This window comes from Acanthisitta chloris, unplaced genomic scaffold (genome assembly GCF_000695815.1).
Source record: "Acanthisitta chloris isolate BGI_N310 unplaced genomic scaffold, ASM69581v1 scaffold10588, whole genome shotgun sequence".
NCBI lineage: Eukaryota > Metazoa > Chordata > Aves > Passeriformes > Acanthisittidae > Acanthisitta > Acanthisitta chloris.
The window spans coordinates 1-15572 of NW_008686451.1; the positions used below are offsets into that span (position 1 = coordinate 1).

The window sequence follows — 15572 nt, forward strand, 5'->3', positions numbered from 1 at the left end:
GTATCAGTCCTGGGGGTTATTGGCCACAGGGGCTATTTGTCCCGAGGGGTTATTGGTCCTGGGCAGGGGTTATCGGCCCAGGGGGTATCAGCCCCAAAGGATATTGGCCCCAGGGTCTGTGCCTGGGTGTGAGTCAGGAGGTCCTGACTCAGGAGAAAACTGGCCCTGGGTGGGTATCAGCCCTGGTGGGCTGAGCCAGAGGGTCTCAACATGGAGGGACCTGTACATGGGGGTCCTGGCCCTGGGACTGACCCTTGGGGTGGGTCTTGGCCTGGAGGGGAGATCCAATCCTGATGGAATCTGGGTTCAGGAGTGGGGTCTGGCCCTTGAGGGGGTCTTGACCTGAGGAGGGACTGACCCTGGTGGGTCTTGTCCTAAGGGAGCCTGGTTCTGGGTCCAACGTTTGGAGGGTCCCCACTGTGGGGACTCCCCCTGCTCTGAGGAGTGCCTGGCTCCAGGGGAGAGGGCTGACATGACTCTCTAGACCCCAAGAATGACTTCACAATGCAAGGCCCCAGCCTGGTCCTCCTGGGAAGCACAACAGCTGCCTTTGGAGGCCAGGAGCACTGGGACATTGGCCAAGGCCACTGGGGCAGGGCTCGAGTGAGCTGGGTCAGCATGTGGGATGGGGGGTGCCACCCTCCAGCACCTCCCAGCCCTCCCAGGACAGGACCTGAGCTAGGTGACCTCCTGGGGAGGGTCTGGGGATAGGCACCATGGCACAAACATATTTTCTGGGACTTCCAACTTGACTTCATATCCAAAGAACAGAGCCTGTGGGGCCATGCAAGGATTGACCAGCTGCTCTGAGCCCCTGGCTCCAGGTTTGCTCACCTGAAACCAGTTTGTGGGCAATGTGGGGTGCTGGCTGGGAATGATTCCTGTGGGTGAAATAAACACCTTTTAAGAGAAATTGTGTCTGGTGATGAGTGAGAGCTGCCCATGCCCCATCCTAGGGAGCTGCTGGTTCGGATGAGTGTTCTCTGGGATTCATTTCACCTCCCAGTTCTCTTGTCAGCGTCTTAATCCACAATGGCATCTTCTCAGCCTTACCTGCGACAGGAACTATTGGCACTGGCTGAAAGGCTTCTTATTTCACTGAGCAGACCTTTCTTTCCGTGAAAAATGCCATATGGAGCCTGCGGCCTCACATGCTCCTTGGCTGGGCAACCACTTGGCAAGGTGAGCATGTCCTTCCCCATAAATGCAGGTGCAGCTCCTTCCCCTTCCAGAGATCTTGGATGGCACCAAAGGTACGTCCTGCTCCCCCTCCTCCCTCACCTCAGCTGCTTCCCTTGCCAATGGCACCTTCTCCAGCTCAGCTTCATTTTGCCACAATGCTCTGCCGGGGCTGAGCCTGGGCACAGCTCAGGGGTGGATCCAGTCCTCACAGGATCCTGCTGTGCTTCCCAGGAGTGGGTAGGATCTGTGGGGCTTTGGACAGTTTTTGGCATGACCAAATCATAGTATGACTAAATTATGGCATTACTGAGTGGCTGTGTTGGCTGTGTTATCAGCGGGCGGGACTGCGGCATCAGAGGGAAGTGGTTGCAGCTGTAGTGAGGGTGCAAGTGGGAAAGGTGAGGATTTACCTGGAGCAGCAGAAGGAAAAGCATCCCGAGGGCAGCAAACCCTTCCCCAGGTTGGGATTTGGGTGTGCTGAAAGCTGGGGTGTTTGCCCATCCCACTTATCAGGGCTCCAGGCAGGAGCAGGTGCTCAGGACACCCAGGCTTGGGCAGGGCTCCGATCCCACCCGCTGGTGAAATATTACCCCAGGGAGCAGAGTGCCATGGGAAATATTTCCCAAACACCTTCCCCCGTGGGTAGGAGCTGCTGTGCTGCCTCGACAGTGGGTCCTGAGGGACAACAGCCTGGGTGAGGATGGGGCAGGGGCAGTGCTGGGAGATGGGGGGGCAGGATATGCCAGGTGAGGATGCTCCAGGCGGGGGGGAGATAGGGAGGAGTGTCAGGGAGATCCATCCTTTCCTCTGTCCCAGAACAGCTGCTGTAGGGTCTTTGGGGTCTGTGGAACAGAGGGATGGGTGGGAGAGACACAAGCCATGGGACCTTGGTGGCCCTGGTGGCTGCCACCCATCTCAGGCCAGGAGAGGTGTCTGGACTGAACATGGTGAATGAGGAAGTGACCGCGCTGTGTCACCATGAAATGGCATTTGTTCCGTTGCCAGTGAATTTTCCACTCCAGCTTCGTGGGTGGTCTGGCCTCCCTCCAGGAGGGACAGGCAGGATGAGGTTCCTGTGACAGGGGTGCACAATCCCTGGGTCCTTGTGGTTCACTGGAAAACAGATGCTTCCCTGTCAAACCAGTATGATCAGTAGAAACACCCTGGCAACCCTATTATCTGTGCCAAATCCCTTTCCTAGCCAGGAGGGCTGAGCTGCTCCTTGCCCCTCTGCACACAGGATGGCAGCCTCCAAGCAAATGCTGTTGCTGCTGGTTGCAGCTCTCCTGCTGCATGTGGCCACCACACTGAAGATTGGTGCCTTCAACATCAAGGCATTTGGGGACATGAAGATGTCCAACCAGACTGTCGCAAATATCATTGTCTCTGTGAGTGCAGGGGGAGAGAAGCAGGCCTGGACACTCTGCTCTTTGGGATGTAGCCATTTTGGGGCAGTGGGACACCAGATTTATCCATCCATCCATCCATCCATCCATCCATCCATCCATCCATCCAGTGCCCATCCATGTATTCACCCACACATCAATTCACCTGTCCACACTCCCATACATCACCTCTGCCCAACCAACCAACCAACCAACCAACCATCCAACCAAACTGTCCATCCACTCATTCACCCAGGCATCTGTCCATCCATCTATGCCTCCATCCACACACCCCTCCATCCAAGCTTACATCCACACATCCCTCTGGTCTTCCCCCAGCACCATCTCCAACCTCAGGCCATGTCTACTCATGCTGGTCCCCAACCAAGGATGGGTGATGCTTGGTGCTGCCCAGGTTCCTCACCCGGAGCAGCTGCTGGGATGGTGGGTGGTTGACAGACGGGTGTTAGAGGGCACCTTCCTGGCTCTGGAGTTCCTGCTGTCCTCCCACTGCCAGCCTGAGAGCCTTTGCAGCCCAGCCCAGGCACCCATGCTTCTGACCAGGGGTGAGCAGCTCTGAGCTTGTCCCCCCAGATCGTGTCGGAGTACGACATCATTCTGGTGCAGGAGGTCCGGGATGCTGACCTGAGTGCTGTGAAAAAGCTCATGGACCAGCTCAACAGGTGACCCCAGTGGCACAGGGTGGGAGTGGCTGCAAATTGGATGTTGGGCCAGATCCCAGCCAACCTCTCGCCATGCCAAGGCACCTCTGGCTCAACTGGAGAGAGGCTCATGGGTGCTGGGAAGCGCCAGGACCTCCTCTCATCCTCTCTGCATCTTGTTCCCAGTGCATCCAGGCACCCATACAGCTATTTGGACAGCATTCCCCTGGGTCGGACCAGCTACAAGGAGCAGTATCTCTTCATCTACAGGTAAGGGATGCCACCAGGATCCAGCATCCCCCTGTGTCACCTGTTGTCCTCCCCAGCAGCCCAAAGGACAGTGGGTACCTTTGGGGGCCCTGGCTGTGGCAGGAATGGTGCTGGGGGCTGCTCTGCTCTCCTCCCTCAGGTCAGACATGGTCTCTGTGCTGGGAAGCTACTACTATGACGATGGCTGTGAGTCCTGTGGAACCGACACCTTCAGCAGAGAGCCCTTCATTGTGAAGTTCTCCTCACCCACCACACGTGAGCAGAGCCAGTGTTGGGGGATGCCCAGACCTGGCACAGAGTCCCCTCCATGCAGGGCTGAGCCCTGAGCTGTGCCTGCCAAGTACAGAGCCCAGTCCAGGGGTTCCATCAGGGTCCTTCACTGCAGTGGGGCCATCTCCCACCCGTGGGTGCACAGTACCTGCCCAGCAGGGCTGGCACTGCCTGCTGTTTACCACCAAACAAGCAGCAAACCCCAAACCATGTGCAAAGTGATGCAACTCCCCATTGGATATTTCAGTTTGGAGGACAGGCAGACCACCACAAACACTCTTCCCCTGTGGCAGTTTTTCCTGGCTGGTAGCTAGGGTATGGTCTGGGGGTGGTTCCCTGGGGCTCCTTCTCTCTTCTCAGGAGCTGCACCCAAGCCAGGGGCTGACAGCCACCTGTCTGGCAGAGGTGCAGGAGTTTGTGTTGGTGCCCCTGCACTCTGAGCCCAGCCATGCGGCACAAGAGATCGATGCACTCTACGATGTCTACACCGACATCATTGACAAGTGGGCAACCCATGTAAGTGGCAACAGGAGCTCAGCTCCTCCACAGGGCAACTGGGCAGATGGGGTATGGCCACCACACATCCCAGTGGCCATCCTGGGATGGACCTGTCCCATGGGAGGCCTCTTGCACCCATCAGGGCAGGTGCCATCCCATCAATCTCCTGCCATTGCTTGTCCCCACATACCAGGGAGCCCCAGGGGGGTTTGTGCCACCCCTTAAGATTTCAGGGAGCCCCTGCTGCCCTGTTAATTCGTGGGCAGGGACACATTGTGCTGCCCTGCAGGACATCATCTTCCTGGGTGACTTCAATGCCGACTGCTCCTACGTGACCAGCTCCCAGTGGCCATCCATCCGTCTCCGCTCCCTCCGCGACTGCGAGTGGCTCATCCCTGACAGTGCTGACACCACTGTTGCTGACACTGACTGTGCCTATGACCGGTGGGTGCTGTGGTGGGGGTTGGCAGCTGGCACAGGGAAGTTGGTAGGTGCTAACTCCCCCGTGATGCCCTGGCAGCATTGTCGCCTGCGGCTCTGCGCTGCGCCAAGATATCGATCCTGGCTCTGCCACTGTCAACAACTTTGAGAAGAAATTCCACCTCCAGAGCAAGGACGTGAGTAAGGGGCTGGGGCACAGGAGCCCACCAGCACGGGGATCCACCCCACCATACCTCCTGGGAGTGTGGGTGGACTCCCTGTTCCTCAGGGCACTCCTGAGTCTGGCCTGACCCCAACCCCTGCACCAATGCAACCTCACAGACTGAGCATTTTTGGATATGCAGTGAATTTGGGGGCTGGAATGGAGCACTGGGGTCCCACCCAGCTGTGACAGTGATAGTGACAGTGGGTCTGGATGTGATCAGGCCCTCTCTGCTCTCTCCCACACCCAGGCTTTGGCTGTCAGCGACCATTTCCCAGTGGAGGTGACCCTGAAATCCCTCTGAGCCCAACCCTGTGCCAGTGGCTACCAGGATGCTCCAGCACGCACCTGCATCCGTGGGAGCCCACGTGCCACCAGTGCCAGCCAAGCTGCTCACCATCTCTATAAGGAGCCACTCTTCTGGGTCTTGTGGGAGTGGGGCTCTTTGCTTCCATTAAAAATGAACCTTTTCCAGCCTTTGCAGCTCTGGATGGAAGGTCCCTTCAGCCTCCCCAGCAGCCCTTGGTACCCAAGCACCCTGGTTCATTACCAGTGAGTCAGGGAGGTCCTCAGGGCTGGGGTCTCCTCCTGCCAATGAGGGACTCAGAGCTGATGGCAGCAAAATGAGAGACACCAGGAAGACCCTGGGAGGCTCTGGGGATGCAGGATGCTCATGGGGCCACCTCCTGACAGAGCCTGACTGGCTATGGCTGATGGGGCACTGATGGCAAGGGTGGGGGGAGGTGAAGGACCTGAGTCAGTTCCCAGGGGGTTTGGTGCTCCCCAGGGGGGTTTCGGTGCCGACACAGTGCTGAAGGACACCAGACTCATCCTGAGACTGGGTGTGAGGATGCAAAACCTGGCAGTGCACGCGAGAGCCTGGCAAGCCCTGGCATGAGTCACTTCCCTGCCTGTTCTGCTGCTGCCACTCGGTCAGAGCCACTTGCTCTCTCATTGCCCTGGGGTGATGCCATGGGCTATGATGATGCCCTGGGTTGGCATGGGGAGTGCCAGTCCCGCTAGAGCTGCTTTGGATCACCAATGGGGCTGTCCTGGGTGACTGCTGGGGCTGCTGCAGGCATTCACATCCACCCCCTCTTGTCGAGGCTGGCGGTGCTCATCTGCCTGACCCAGACACTGGCCATTTCCTTCTCTCCCCTCTAATTACATCGCCTGAATCACCCAATTAAGGTCAGTGCCCTTCACCTCCTGCCTGGCCACTGTGCTCACTCTGTGATCCAGGGGGCCAACCCAGCTAGCTGTAGCCCTCCAAGTCCCCAGTGCCCACCCAGTCCCACCAGGATGCCCCAGCACTGAGTCTCCCCATTCCCCTTCGTCACGTCAGCACAGGGTGGCTGTGCTGGCCCCACCCGTTCGCCCTGTGGGATTTTTGGTTTCCCAATGTGGGAAGGAACCCAAAGACATGCCAAAACCCCCACGGGCTGTCCGACTCATCCTGCTTTGCCGGCACCTCTGCGGGAATAAAGCTGCCTGTCCAGATGCTGGGAAGGCAGAGGTTCTGCACTCTCGGCAAGGTAAGGACGCATCCGGGCTCAGCACCTTCAGCTGCAAACTGAGAGGGACTGGGATGAGCTGGGACGAGCTAGGATGAGCTTGGATAAGGAGTTGCTCCTTCCATGACCAAGGGGGCTGTGGTGAAGTTTGAGGAAGTGGAACAGCCTGGGGTGCTGGCAGTGATGGCTGGGGCTGGTGGGTGATGAAGACATCCCAGCAGGGAGCAGAGCTGGGCAATCCTAGGAGCTGGGAAAGATGCTGCTGGGTGGACTCACTACAGCACCATGGGATTTAGCTTCCTCTGGGACTGGCGAGCTGGCAGACTGACCATGCCAGCTCTGCAGGCTCTTCTGGGCAGTGCTCACCGTGACACTGTTGCACACCAGGACTTGGGAAAGATCCACATGTCCTTTTTTCTCTTTACTCTAAATCCAGCAGTGTTCCAAGTTCAGCTCCCATCACTGCATTTCTGTGACTCAGCATCCCTCCCTGCAGGATGGGGACCGTGACACTGGTATTGTCCCTGCTGGCTGTGGCTCTCCTGTGCCCAGCCACTGCCACACTGCGTGTCGGTGCCTTCAACATCCAGGCGTTTGGTGACACCAAGATGTCCAACAAGGAAGTGGCTGGGATCATCATCAACGTGAGTGCAGCTGGTGCAATGTGGCGACAGGCTGTGCACTGGGACAAACCCAAATGTGGCTCCTGTGCGAGGGACACGTGGGGACATGGCTGAGGATGAGATGGCTGGGGATGCCCTGGGTGGATGAAGGCTTGGTGGGGACCAAGGTGGAGTGTCAGGAACAGCCCACAGTCCCTGTGAGCCCTCTCTGGGAACATCTGTCCTAGTACCGAGGGACATGTGAGTCCTCGTGGTGCTGCAGCCAGCAGCATGTCAGGGTGCCTGGCTGGGATATGGGTGGGAGACTGGTCCTGAGCCAGCAGCAGGCTCCCACCCACCATCACTGTCTCTCTTGGCCTCGCAGATCCTGCGCCGCTACGACGTGGTGCTGGTGCAGGAGGTGCGTGACTCCGACCTCAGCGCCGTCACCGAGCTCATGGAGCAGCTCAACAGGTACGAGCAGGGCTGGGGCTGGGACAGCAGCACTAGCAGGGAAAGCCAAGATGCCTGAGCAATAAAAAGAAAAAAAAAGTTGCCCATCGACAGAGAATTTTTATTTGGCAAAGGGTATAGGAGGAAAGTGCTGAGGGTGAAGCTTTGAGCAGGCACTGAAATAAACACCGGGAATAATCTGGGGAAGGGATGGGGGATACAAGCACCACAAACCGGCTCCAAAAGCTGTAATCCCACCAGAGCACATGGGATGGAAAGGAACTACAGCTCTGGCAAGGTCCGTCCCCAAAATCCAAGAGGACAGGGCAGCGGCAAAACTCTGCACGACAATCCCCTGCGAGCGCCAGGAGGACCCTGGGATGGAGCCGGTAGTGGCTGATGCTCTGAAGCGAGTGAGTTTGGCACCTCAGGAGGAAGAGGGACTGCTGGGGTGGGCTAAAACTGGCCACAGCAGGGCAGCAGCCTCTCCACCGGCTGTGCTGACCCCGTTTTGGGTGAGGGCAAGGCTCGGGGCCAGGCAGAAACTGCTGCCGCCGTGTTGAAAGGCAGCGAGTGCTCCTGAGCAGGTACGCCCAGCCCGTGTCCTCCCCCTTCGGTGTCCCCTCCAGCACGGCTGCAAAGCAGCCAGGGCAGGGAGGGTGACGCCGGGCGCTGCAGGGCCCCAGGCTGCTCCCTGACCTAGTTCAGCTCTGCTGCAAATGAAGGTGAGGAGTGTCCCTGCAGAGACAGGGGTGGCAGGAGCCGCCCTGCATCCTGCCGTGCCCCAGGGGCCACCCCGGGGTGGGACGGGGGGTTTCAGAGCCACTGTACCCCGTGTCACCCCACGGCTGGGGCACAGTGGCCCATGGGGACAGCAGAGCAGGACTGGCTGGTGTCAGACCCATAGCTGCCCAGCACCTGGACATGCCAAGGCCAACCCAGGATAGTACCAGCCATGTCACTGGTGCGAGACATGTCATCATCCTGCCTTTGCATCTCTGCAGTGCATCCAAATCTCAATATGACTATGAGATCAGTGGCCCCCTGGGACGGGAGAACTACAAGGAGATGTACCTCTTCATCTACAGGTAATGGGGCTGGGGGTGCTGCCACCTGTGCCATGGCACTACAGGGCCACTAGCATCATGGAGTGGGCACAGGGGCCATGCTGAGCCCCAGGGTCACCATTCCTTTACGCCCACAGAACAGATGTTGTGTCCGTGGTGGACACCTACCAATACAAGGACCCCCAGGATGTCTTCAGCCGGGAGCCGTTCATCCTGAAGGTCTCAGCATCCCACACCAGTAAGCGGGGGGACAAGTGGCCCTGGGGCTTGGGGTGGCCACAGAGCTGACATTCCTCTCCCCTGGCAGAGGTAGAGGAGTTTGTGCTGGTGCCCCTGCATTCAGCCCCACATGATGCTGTTGCTGAGATTGATGCGCTCTACGATGTCTACCTGGCCATCGTCAACAAGTGGGGAACTGATGTGAGTGTCACCAGCACTGGGGGGCACCGAGGGTGGGTGTTGAGCTCTGGGGACTGTTTAAGCCATGCTGGGTCCCTGCTCCAAGGTGAGTGTGGCTGGTGCAGGGGTGGTTGAGATGGGGCCCTTGTTCCTGCCCTGTCCCTTGGCACAGGGGATGCCTGGGCACCCAGGACTGATCCCCACAGGAGAGTTGGTGTCAGGGGCAGCTCCATTCCCCAGACCATGAGCCTCCTCCTCTCCCCACTGCAGAACATCATGTTCCTGGGGGACTTCAATGCCGACTGTGCCTATGTCCACTCGAGGGACTGGTCAGCCATTCGCCTGCGCACCAGCGACGTCTTCAAGTGGCTGATCCCTGACAGTGCTGACACCACCGTGGGGAAGTCAGATTGTGCCTATGACAGGTGAGCACTGCCACCATGGCACTGCCCTCCCCTCCCCTCCCCACCCCTCCCTGCCCATCCCACACCACCACGTGGCTGAGTGCAGGGGCAGGAGTGGGACTTACCACCTGCATCTCCCTGGCAGGATCGTGGTGTGTGGTGCCAAGCTGAAGAGAAGCATTGTGTCCAATTCAGCTGGGATCTACAACTTCCAGCGTGACTTCCAGCTGGACCAGGAAGAGGTGAGTCAGGATCACAAACCTGGGGCTCAAACGGGCACCAAAGCTGAGCTGGCCCAGGCAGCATTGGCTGTGGGGCTGCCAATGTCTGTTCAGAGGGCTTGGGGTGACAAGGCATCCAAGGGTGGAAACAGGAGAGGGGATTTGGGGATTGGCCTGCCACCATGGGGAAGAGATGCACAGCATTTTCCATGGTCTTCCATGAGCAGGACTCTGGGGTATGGGGCAATCCAAGACAATCTTCAACCACACATCATTGGCACAGAGCATCCAAGCGAGACAGGAGGGTCTCGGAGGGCAGGGTGCCCCCTGCCAGTGCCTGCCCCAGGCCACGCCTGGTCATCTCTCCATGAGATGCACCAAAACTGGAGCCTTGGGTGTTGAGTGTCTTGAGGTTGTGCCCCTCCAGCAGGCAGAAGGCTCTGTCAGGGCAATCAGCCACCCTGCTGGCCACAGCAGCACAGTGAGGGGTGAGGGCCTCACCAAACCCTGTGTTACACATCCCTCCTCTCACCCTCCTCCAGGCCCTGGCAGTCAGCGACCACTACCCAGTTGAGGTGAAGCTCTCAGCTTGAAGTCCTCCTGCAGCCACAGACCACAATCCAGCTCCAGCTCCCACCACCAACCCCATGAAGGTGCTCCCCACATCCCTGTCTACAAGCCTTTTGTCTGGGCTGTTCTGGATCCTGATCTGGAGAAGGGTGGCAGCCAGCTGTGCCCCCAGAACACCAAGAACCAGAGCCTGGGGGCAGGCCACCAGCCAGGACATCGTTACCACAGACAAGCTGGGGCATGAAGCTTCCATATCCTACCTCATTGCAGACTTTATTGACAAACCTTATTTCACAATTAACTGTTGGACAGGAGGGAGGATATCCAAGGACTGATGGGCTCAGGTCCAGTGTGCTGAGCCCCCCTCTCTGCCTGTTCCTTGGCAGGGCTGAGGGCAGTCCCCACTCCCAGGGAAGGCAACAGTGGTGTCAGGCACTCTACAGGCACTAGGGGAAGGGATGGTTGGGGTAGCCGTGGGAGCAGGTGGCACGTCACCCATTGCTGGCACTGCAGATGGCTTTGCTGTGGAAGTCTACAGCTACAGCAGCATTTTGGAGGGTGATGGAGCTCCCAGGACCGGCCTGGGGCAGCTGCCTCCTCAGCTCTTCTTCTTCTTCAGCATCTCCATGTACATGCGAAGCGACTTCTGGATGGACTCTTTTGAGACAAAGCTGATGAAGTTCTTAATGTCTTCCTCCCGGTGAGCTACCAGGCGGTCCAACACTGCCTTCCTCATCATGGACTTGGTGAGCTGGCGAGCATGGTCTGTGGAGAGGGGAGTGAGGGTGAGGAACACACCTGGTCCTCGTCCCTGACCAGCTCTCAGCCACTGTCACCACATGCAGGTGCAATGGGGAGAAGTCAGACAGCAAAGGGCTCTTTAAACCAGCAGGGAAAGGTGTAAGAAAACCCCACCAGCTGGAAGCTGAACTGGATCAAGTCTTGTACAATAAACTGTGATCTGTATTGCTCAGTGGGAAAATGACTGATCTACTAGGACAGGTGACAAAAAGTTGTGCACCTCCTTCTCTCTGCACTCCCCCACCTCAATACACGTCCTCAGCCTCAGGACAGCAGTAACCAAACAAAATTCTGTGCTATTTCAAACTGCTCTGGCTCTAAGCTCCCCCAAACCAAACCCTTCAGCCTCTGGCAGAACAGCCTGCTCCTGCCAAACATGCTGTACAACAGCCAGCAGCACCGTCCCCTCGAGCTCCTCCCTGAGCCTGTGCCATTCTGCACGGATACATGGGTGCTGCTGGAGCACTGGGGGCTGCTGGAGCTGACAGAGGCCTTGAGCACACATCTGCTCACACACACACACACGGGGCAGCACATCTGTTGCACAGATGTTTTATGCACGCTCGTGGTGTACTTCAGCTATGACAGTGAAATGATGACTGACCCCCCATATACTGGGAACCCCAAATCCCTCCACAGCTGTGTGCTACAGACACTTTCACATGGACATGGCTCTGGTTTAGGGGAAGGATCTGCACAGAGACTCCTAGCAGTGAGGAGAGGGCACAGCTGAGATGTGCTCCCCATTCTGGGGGGTGAGGACTCACTCTAACACCAGGACAGCAGGGGAGAGAATTGGCCTGGGATGGGACAGCTCCAATCTGGCCCTGGGTAGCAGAAAGCTCTCTCCCAGCTCAGCAACCATGTACTGCAGTCACAGAGCTGCCCAAGCACAGGACGCCTGTTCTGTCTGTCTGTCCTCACGCCCCCACCACTGCCATCGCTTGCTCAGCAGACTGACAAGTTGATCCAGACCACAAAAGCAGACTGGCAGCCACCCAGGTGCTCTTGCCCAGCCTGTTTTCTCAGCTCCGTGGCAGCTTTCCTGGGCTAACACCTCCACTGACATTCAGTTTGTACCTGGAGCTCAGATGCCTCTGGTCTGACTCAGCAGGGCTGGCAGGGTGAGCCCCATGTGCCCCGCACACCCAGCACAGTGTCCATCTGTTAGCCCAAGGCTGCTAGAATGCTGAGCTGAACTTTCCTACCTCCCAGCCATCCACACCTTCCCTTTAAATGGAAACTGTTATGTAGTTCCCAGGTGCCAGCTTTCCCACTCAGATCAGATCCCCTCTTCCTCTGCCAGAGGTTTACCAGGAAGGGCCAGCCACTGCGCCATGACAGCTGCAGCCTTCTCCAGGAGCTTCTCCTCTGGCACCAGCTCATCCACGAGGCCTAACTTGTGGGCCTCAGGTGCAGGGTGGAGGCAACCCAACTGGAGGGAGCGTTCAGCAGTTCGGTGTCCCACAACGTTCACAAACGTGTCCTTAAACCTGGCAGAGATGGGAGGGAGAACCATGGTCAGGGACAGAAAGACCCAGCAGCAGCTCACCCAGACACAGGAGCTGAGAGCACCCTGTGGCCACTGTCCAGGCTCGGAGCTCAGAAGAGCAGCTCCAGGCTCATCCACACCATAGAACTTTGCAGGTACACAGCATGTATCCAGAGAAAAGCATAGTGGGACTGAACCTGACCAGTGTCCCAGCATTAGTTTTGGAATTGGCTGCAGGGTCAGAACTAAGGTCCTTGTTGGTGAAGGATGTGAGGACATTCTGCAGCCTGAAAGCTTTTCAGATACCTGCAGGACAGGACACAACTCCTGCAGCTGCAACTACCTGATCACTGGCACATAAACTACAACTCAGTGATCAGCTGAACTGATTGATGAACCCCCTGAAGATGTAATCTTTTGAGGGACCTACACATGACACTAGCAGTGGGAGGCACTGGCCTACCAGAAGGGAGCCACAATGCCCAGCTGGGCTTCGTTGAGGCCGATGCTGAACTTGGGGTTCTCTGCCATGATCCTGTAGTCACACGACAAGGCCATGAGGCATCCTCCCGCCGGGCTGGACCCCTGGCAGAGAGAGGGATGGAGTGAGCCTGAGACACAGGGACAAACATCCTACAGCCCCTCCAGAGCAGGGAAGACACAGCAGATGTCCCCAAAGTTTCTGATCACCTGATTTGAAACAGCCCTAAAGATTTCTGTTCGGTTTATCAAGGTTTCCTAGAATCACAGAATGGTTTGGGCCAGGAGGGACCTTAAAGATCATCTCATTCCAACCCCTCTGCCACGGACAGGAACACCTTTCACCAGACCAAACCATGTGTGGAGACCTCCAGAGCAGAGTCTAGCCCAGTTGGCTGGTGGCCAACAGCTTCACTTCCAGGGATGGGGCAGTCACAGCTTCTCTGGGCAACCTGTGCCAGTGCCTCACCACCCTCACAGGGGAGAATCCCCTTCCATTTGTGACCATCTTTGCCACGGCTTGGGGCTGCTCAGCCCTGCACAGGATGCCTGCAGGAAGCCCCAGCTGCCTCCAAAGATGAGCTGTGGACAGATACCACCCGAGCTGCCAGGGCAGCACTGCACTGGAAAATAAAAACAAGACACCAAGCATGCAACAACCCAACCATGGACATGAAGGTTCCCTCATCACTTCCTGGCCAACCCAGAACCATGTCTGGAGGAGCAAATCCTGGTGGAAATGCTGCAATGCTGCTGTTCTTTAGCAGTGTCTGCAGCTTTCAGGGAGGCTGCAGCATCCCACGCTTCCACACCTTCCCACACGCTGAACTGGCAGACATGGATTTCACCCAAACACCCCAACAAACATATCCCTGGGTTTGTCTCAGCCTGGTTTTTTGGCTGTCCCTGCCCACACAGTGTACCAAGCTACAGCATGTGACAGGGTAAGGAGGGAGATGAGTCCAAAGGACATACATTGACTGCAGCAACTGTCACCAGGTTGGAGCCATACAGCCGCAGCCACATCTCCTGCACAGCTCTCCAGAACTCGCCATAGTGCTCTGTGCTCTTCCCACACATCTCAGTGATGTCCAGACCAGAGGAGAATATTTTGGGGAGAGACTGGAATTGGAAAAACCTGTCAGTTAGTTACTGCTCAGGGAGGACCCTGCAGCCCTCAGTCTGGCAGCCTGAGCAAAGGGAAAATGATCATTTTATGTGGTATCAATCAGCATCTTTTGTGGTCCTGAAAATATCCCCTCAGTGCTCCCACAGCCTGGATTCTCCCATCACCACAGCCTTGCAGCACTGGGACTCTGCTTGCAGCACCATTTCTCATTGTCAGGGTCCCTGTAGGAGCCCCCCAGCCATGCAGCACAAAACCTGTCCTGTCCCATTCCCAGGTACCACCTTGTCCCCACACCACTGAAAACAAACACTGGCAGGTCCCTGCAGGCAGGCCACGAGATGTCACAGGATGTGTCAGCTCAGCAGATAAGCACCTCTGATTTTTCTGACAAGCAACAACACTTGGTTGTTGTTGTTCTCCCAGAAAAGGGCACGGTAGAAGGATCCCAGTGTTCCCAAGAACCCTATCCCCTCCTTCCAGGGCTGATCAAAGGTGCCTCCAGGCCCTCCCATGGCAGTGAGCAGTGACCCAGGAGAGCAAACAGGAGCAGGACAGTACGTACGGACGTGATGATCACACCCCGGCAGGCTCGGTCGTTCTCCAGCTTCTCCATGGCTATGGAAAACTCTGTGAGGAAGTCCAGGCTGAGGCTGTTCACTGGGGGACTCTTGAACTTCATCGTGGCAACACCTGTGCCAGGGTAAACACAGAGACATCAGAATCCCCACCACAGCAGCACACACTCCCTGCCCAGGGGGTCACACACCTGTCTGAGCCTGCAGCACCACGGCAAGGGCTCTGAGCCCTTGTCCCCTCCCAAATGGCACTACTCTATCCCTAAAGGTCCTCTCCAAGTGCCAGTCTGGGTGCTCCAGCCATGCCCAGGCTGGGGACAACGTGGGGAGACTCCCAGGGCCCTGGCATTCAGAGGCAGGACCTCGGAAGCCACAAGAAGAGGCCTCTTTGTCCAATGCAGGGACGTGGGCCCGTGACAGCTGGCAGCCAGGGCACAGAAATCCCCAACAGCTGCTCTCTGAGGCAGCACTGCCACTCCACCAAGTGCCCAAAGCAGAGGACAGCACCTGGGCAGTGACAGCTAGGCTGTGCCTGTGGCAGCCCAGCAGCACACGGCCACCTGTGTGCCTTCCGCCTTCCACTCCTAGATGCTCCCCTCCAAGGCTCCTCAGCAGCTGCAGCTGCAACATTTGGTGCTTTGGTGGCTTTCCATACCCAGGGCCACGCGTGCCATGGGGCAGGGATGGTAGGGGCCCTGCCTGGGTCCCCGAACACTTGGGTTGAGGTAACACCGCAGCAGCTGCCATGTGCCATACCTGAGCTCTCGTTCAGCTCCACTTGGATCTTGTTGTTGCTGAAGGCACGGCGCGGGGCTGGCAAGGGCCCAGGGGGCTGGCAGGGCCCGGAGGGCTGCCGGACCACCCTGCCCCATGCTGGGCAGCACAGCGGCAGCACACCTGGGGGGCACAAAGAGGCAGGGATGGGCAAGGTGTGGGGGGTGTGCCCCAAAACAGC

The 15572-nt window shown here is 57.7% G+C and overlaps 3 protein-coding genes across 3 annotated transcripts; 2 read left to right on the forward strand and 1 right to left on the reverse strand.

Moving 5' to 3' along the window:
- The first annotated feature begins 2423 nt into the window (after positions 1-2423).
- Positions 2424-5214, forward strand: DNASE1L2 (deoxyribonuclease I-like 2). Its single transcript, XM_009080135.1, has 8 exons — positions 2424-2570; positions 3162-3250; positions 3416-3499; positions 3639-3754; positions 4173-4285; positions 4557-4711; positions 4788-4884; positions 5161-5214. Exons 1-8 carry the CDS (start codon positions 2424-2426, stop codon positions 5212-5214), a joined length of 855 nt encoding a protein of 284 aa, XP_009078383.1.
- Positions 5215-6921: 1707 nt separating this feature from the next.
- LOC103807410 (deoxyribonuclease-1-like 2) lies at positions 6922-10163 on the forward strand. Its single transcript, XM_009080136.1, has 8 exons — positions 6922-7068; positions 7412-7500; positions 8484-8567; positions 8684-8784; positions 8854-8966; positions 9216-9370; positions 9495-9591; positions 10113-10163. The coding sequence occupies exons 1-8, from the start codon at positions 6922-6924 to the stop codon at positions 10161-10163; spliced, it is 837 nt and encodes a 278-aa protein (XP_009078384.1).
- Positions 10164-10394: 231 nt separating this feature from the next.
- On the reverse strand, positions 10395-15514 carry ECI1 (enoyl-CoA delta isomerase 1; the record flags this gene model as incomplete). The annotated part of the gene is made up of 6 exons (XM_009080137.1): positions 10395-10905; positions 12256-12434; positions 12897-13018; positions 13889-14035; positions 14605-14732; positions 15374-15514. Coding segments are annotated over 6 exons (884 nt in total), but the record flags the coding sequence as incomplete, so codon positions are not given.
- Between the last annotated feature and the right edge of the window lie 58 nt (positions 15515-15572).

Bases quoted from the DNA above. Each gene is read 5' to 3' on its own strand.
- DNASE1L2 (XM_009080135.1), top strand. From the start codon at position 2,424: ATGGCAGCCTCCAAGCAAATGCTGTTGCTGCTGGTTGCAGCTCTCCTG. The intron at 3,500-3,638 runs GTAAGGGATGCC...CTCCTCCCTCAG, and splicing joins CAGTATCTCTTCATCTACAG to GTCAGACATGGTCTCTGTGC. The intron at 4,885-5,160 runs GTGAGTAAGGGG...TCCCACACCCAG, and splicing joins TCCACCTCCAGAGCAAGGAC to GCTTTGGCTGTCAGCGACCA.
- LOC103807410 (XM_009080136.1), top strand. From the start codon at position 6,922: ATGGGGACCGTGACACTGGTATTGTCCCTGCTGGCTGTGGCTCTCCTG. The intron at 7,501-8,483 runs GTACGAGCAGGG...GCATCTCTGCAG, and splicing joins CTCATGGAGCAGCTCAACAG to TGCATCCAAATCTCAATATG. The intron at 8,568-8,683 runs GTAATGGGGCTG...TTACGCCCACAG, and splicing joins ATGTACCTCTTCATCTACAG to AACAGATGTTGTGTCCGTGG.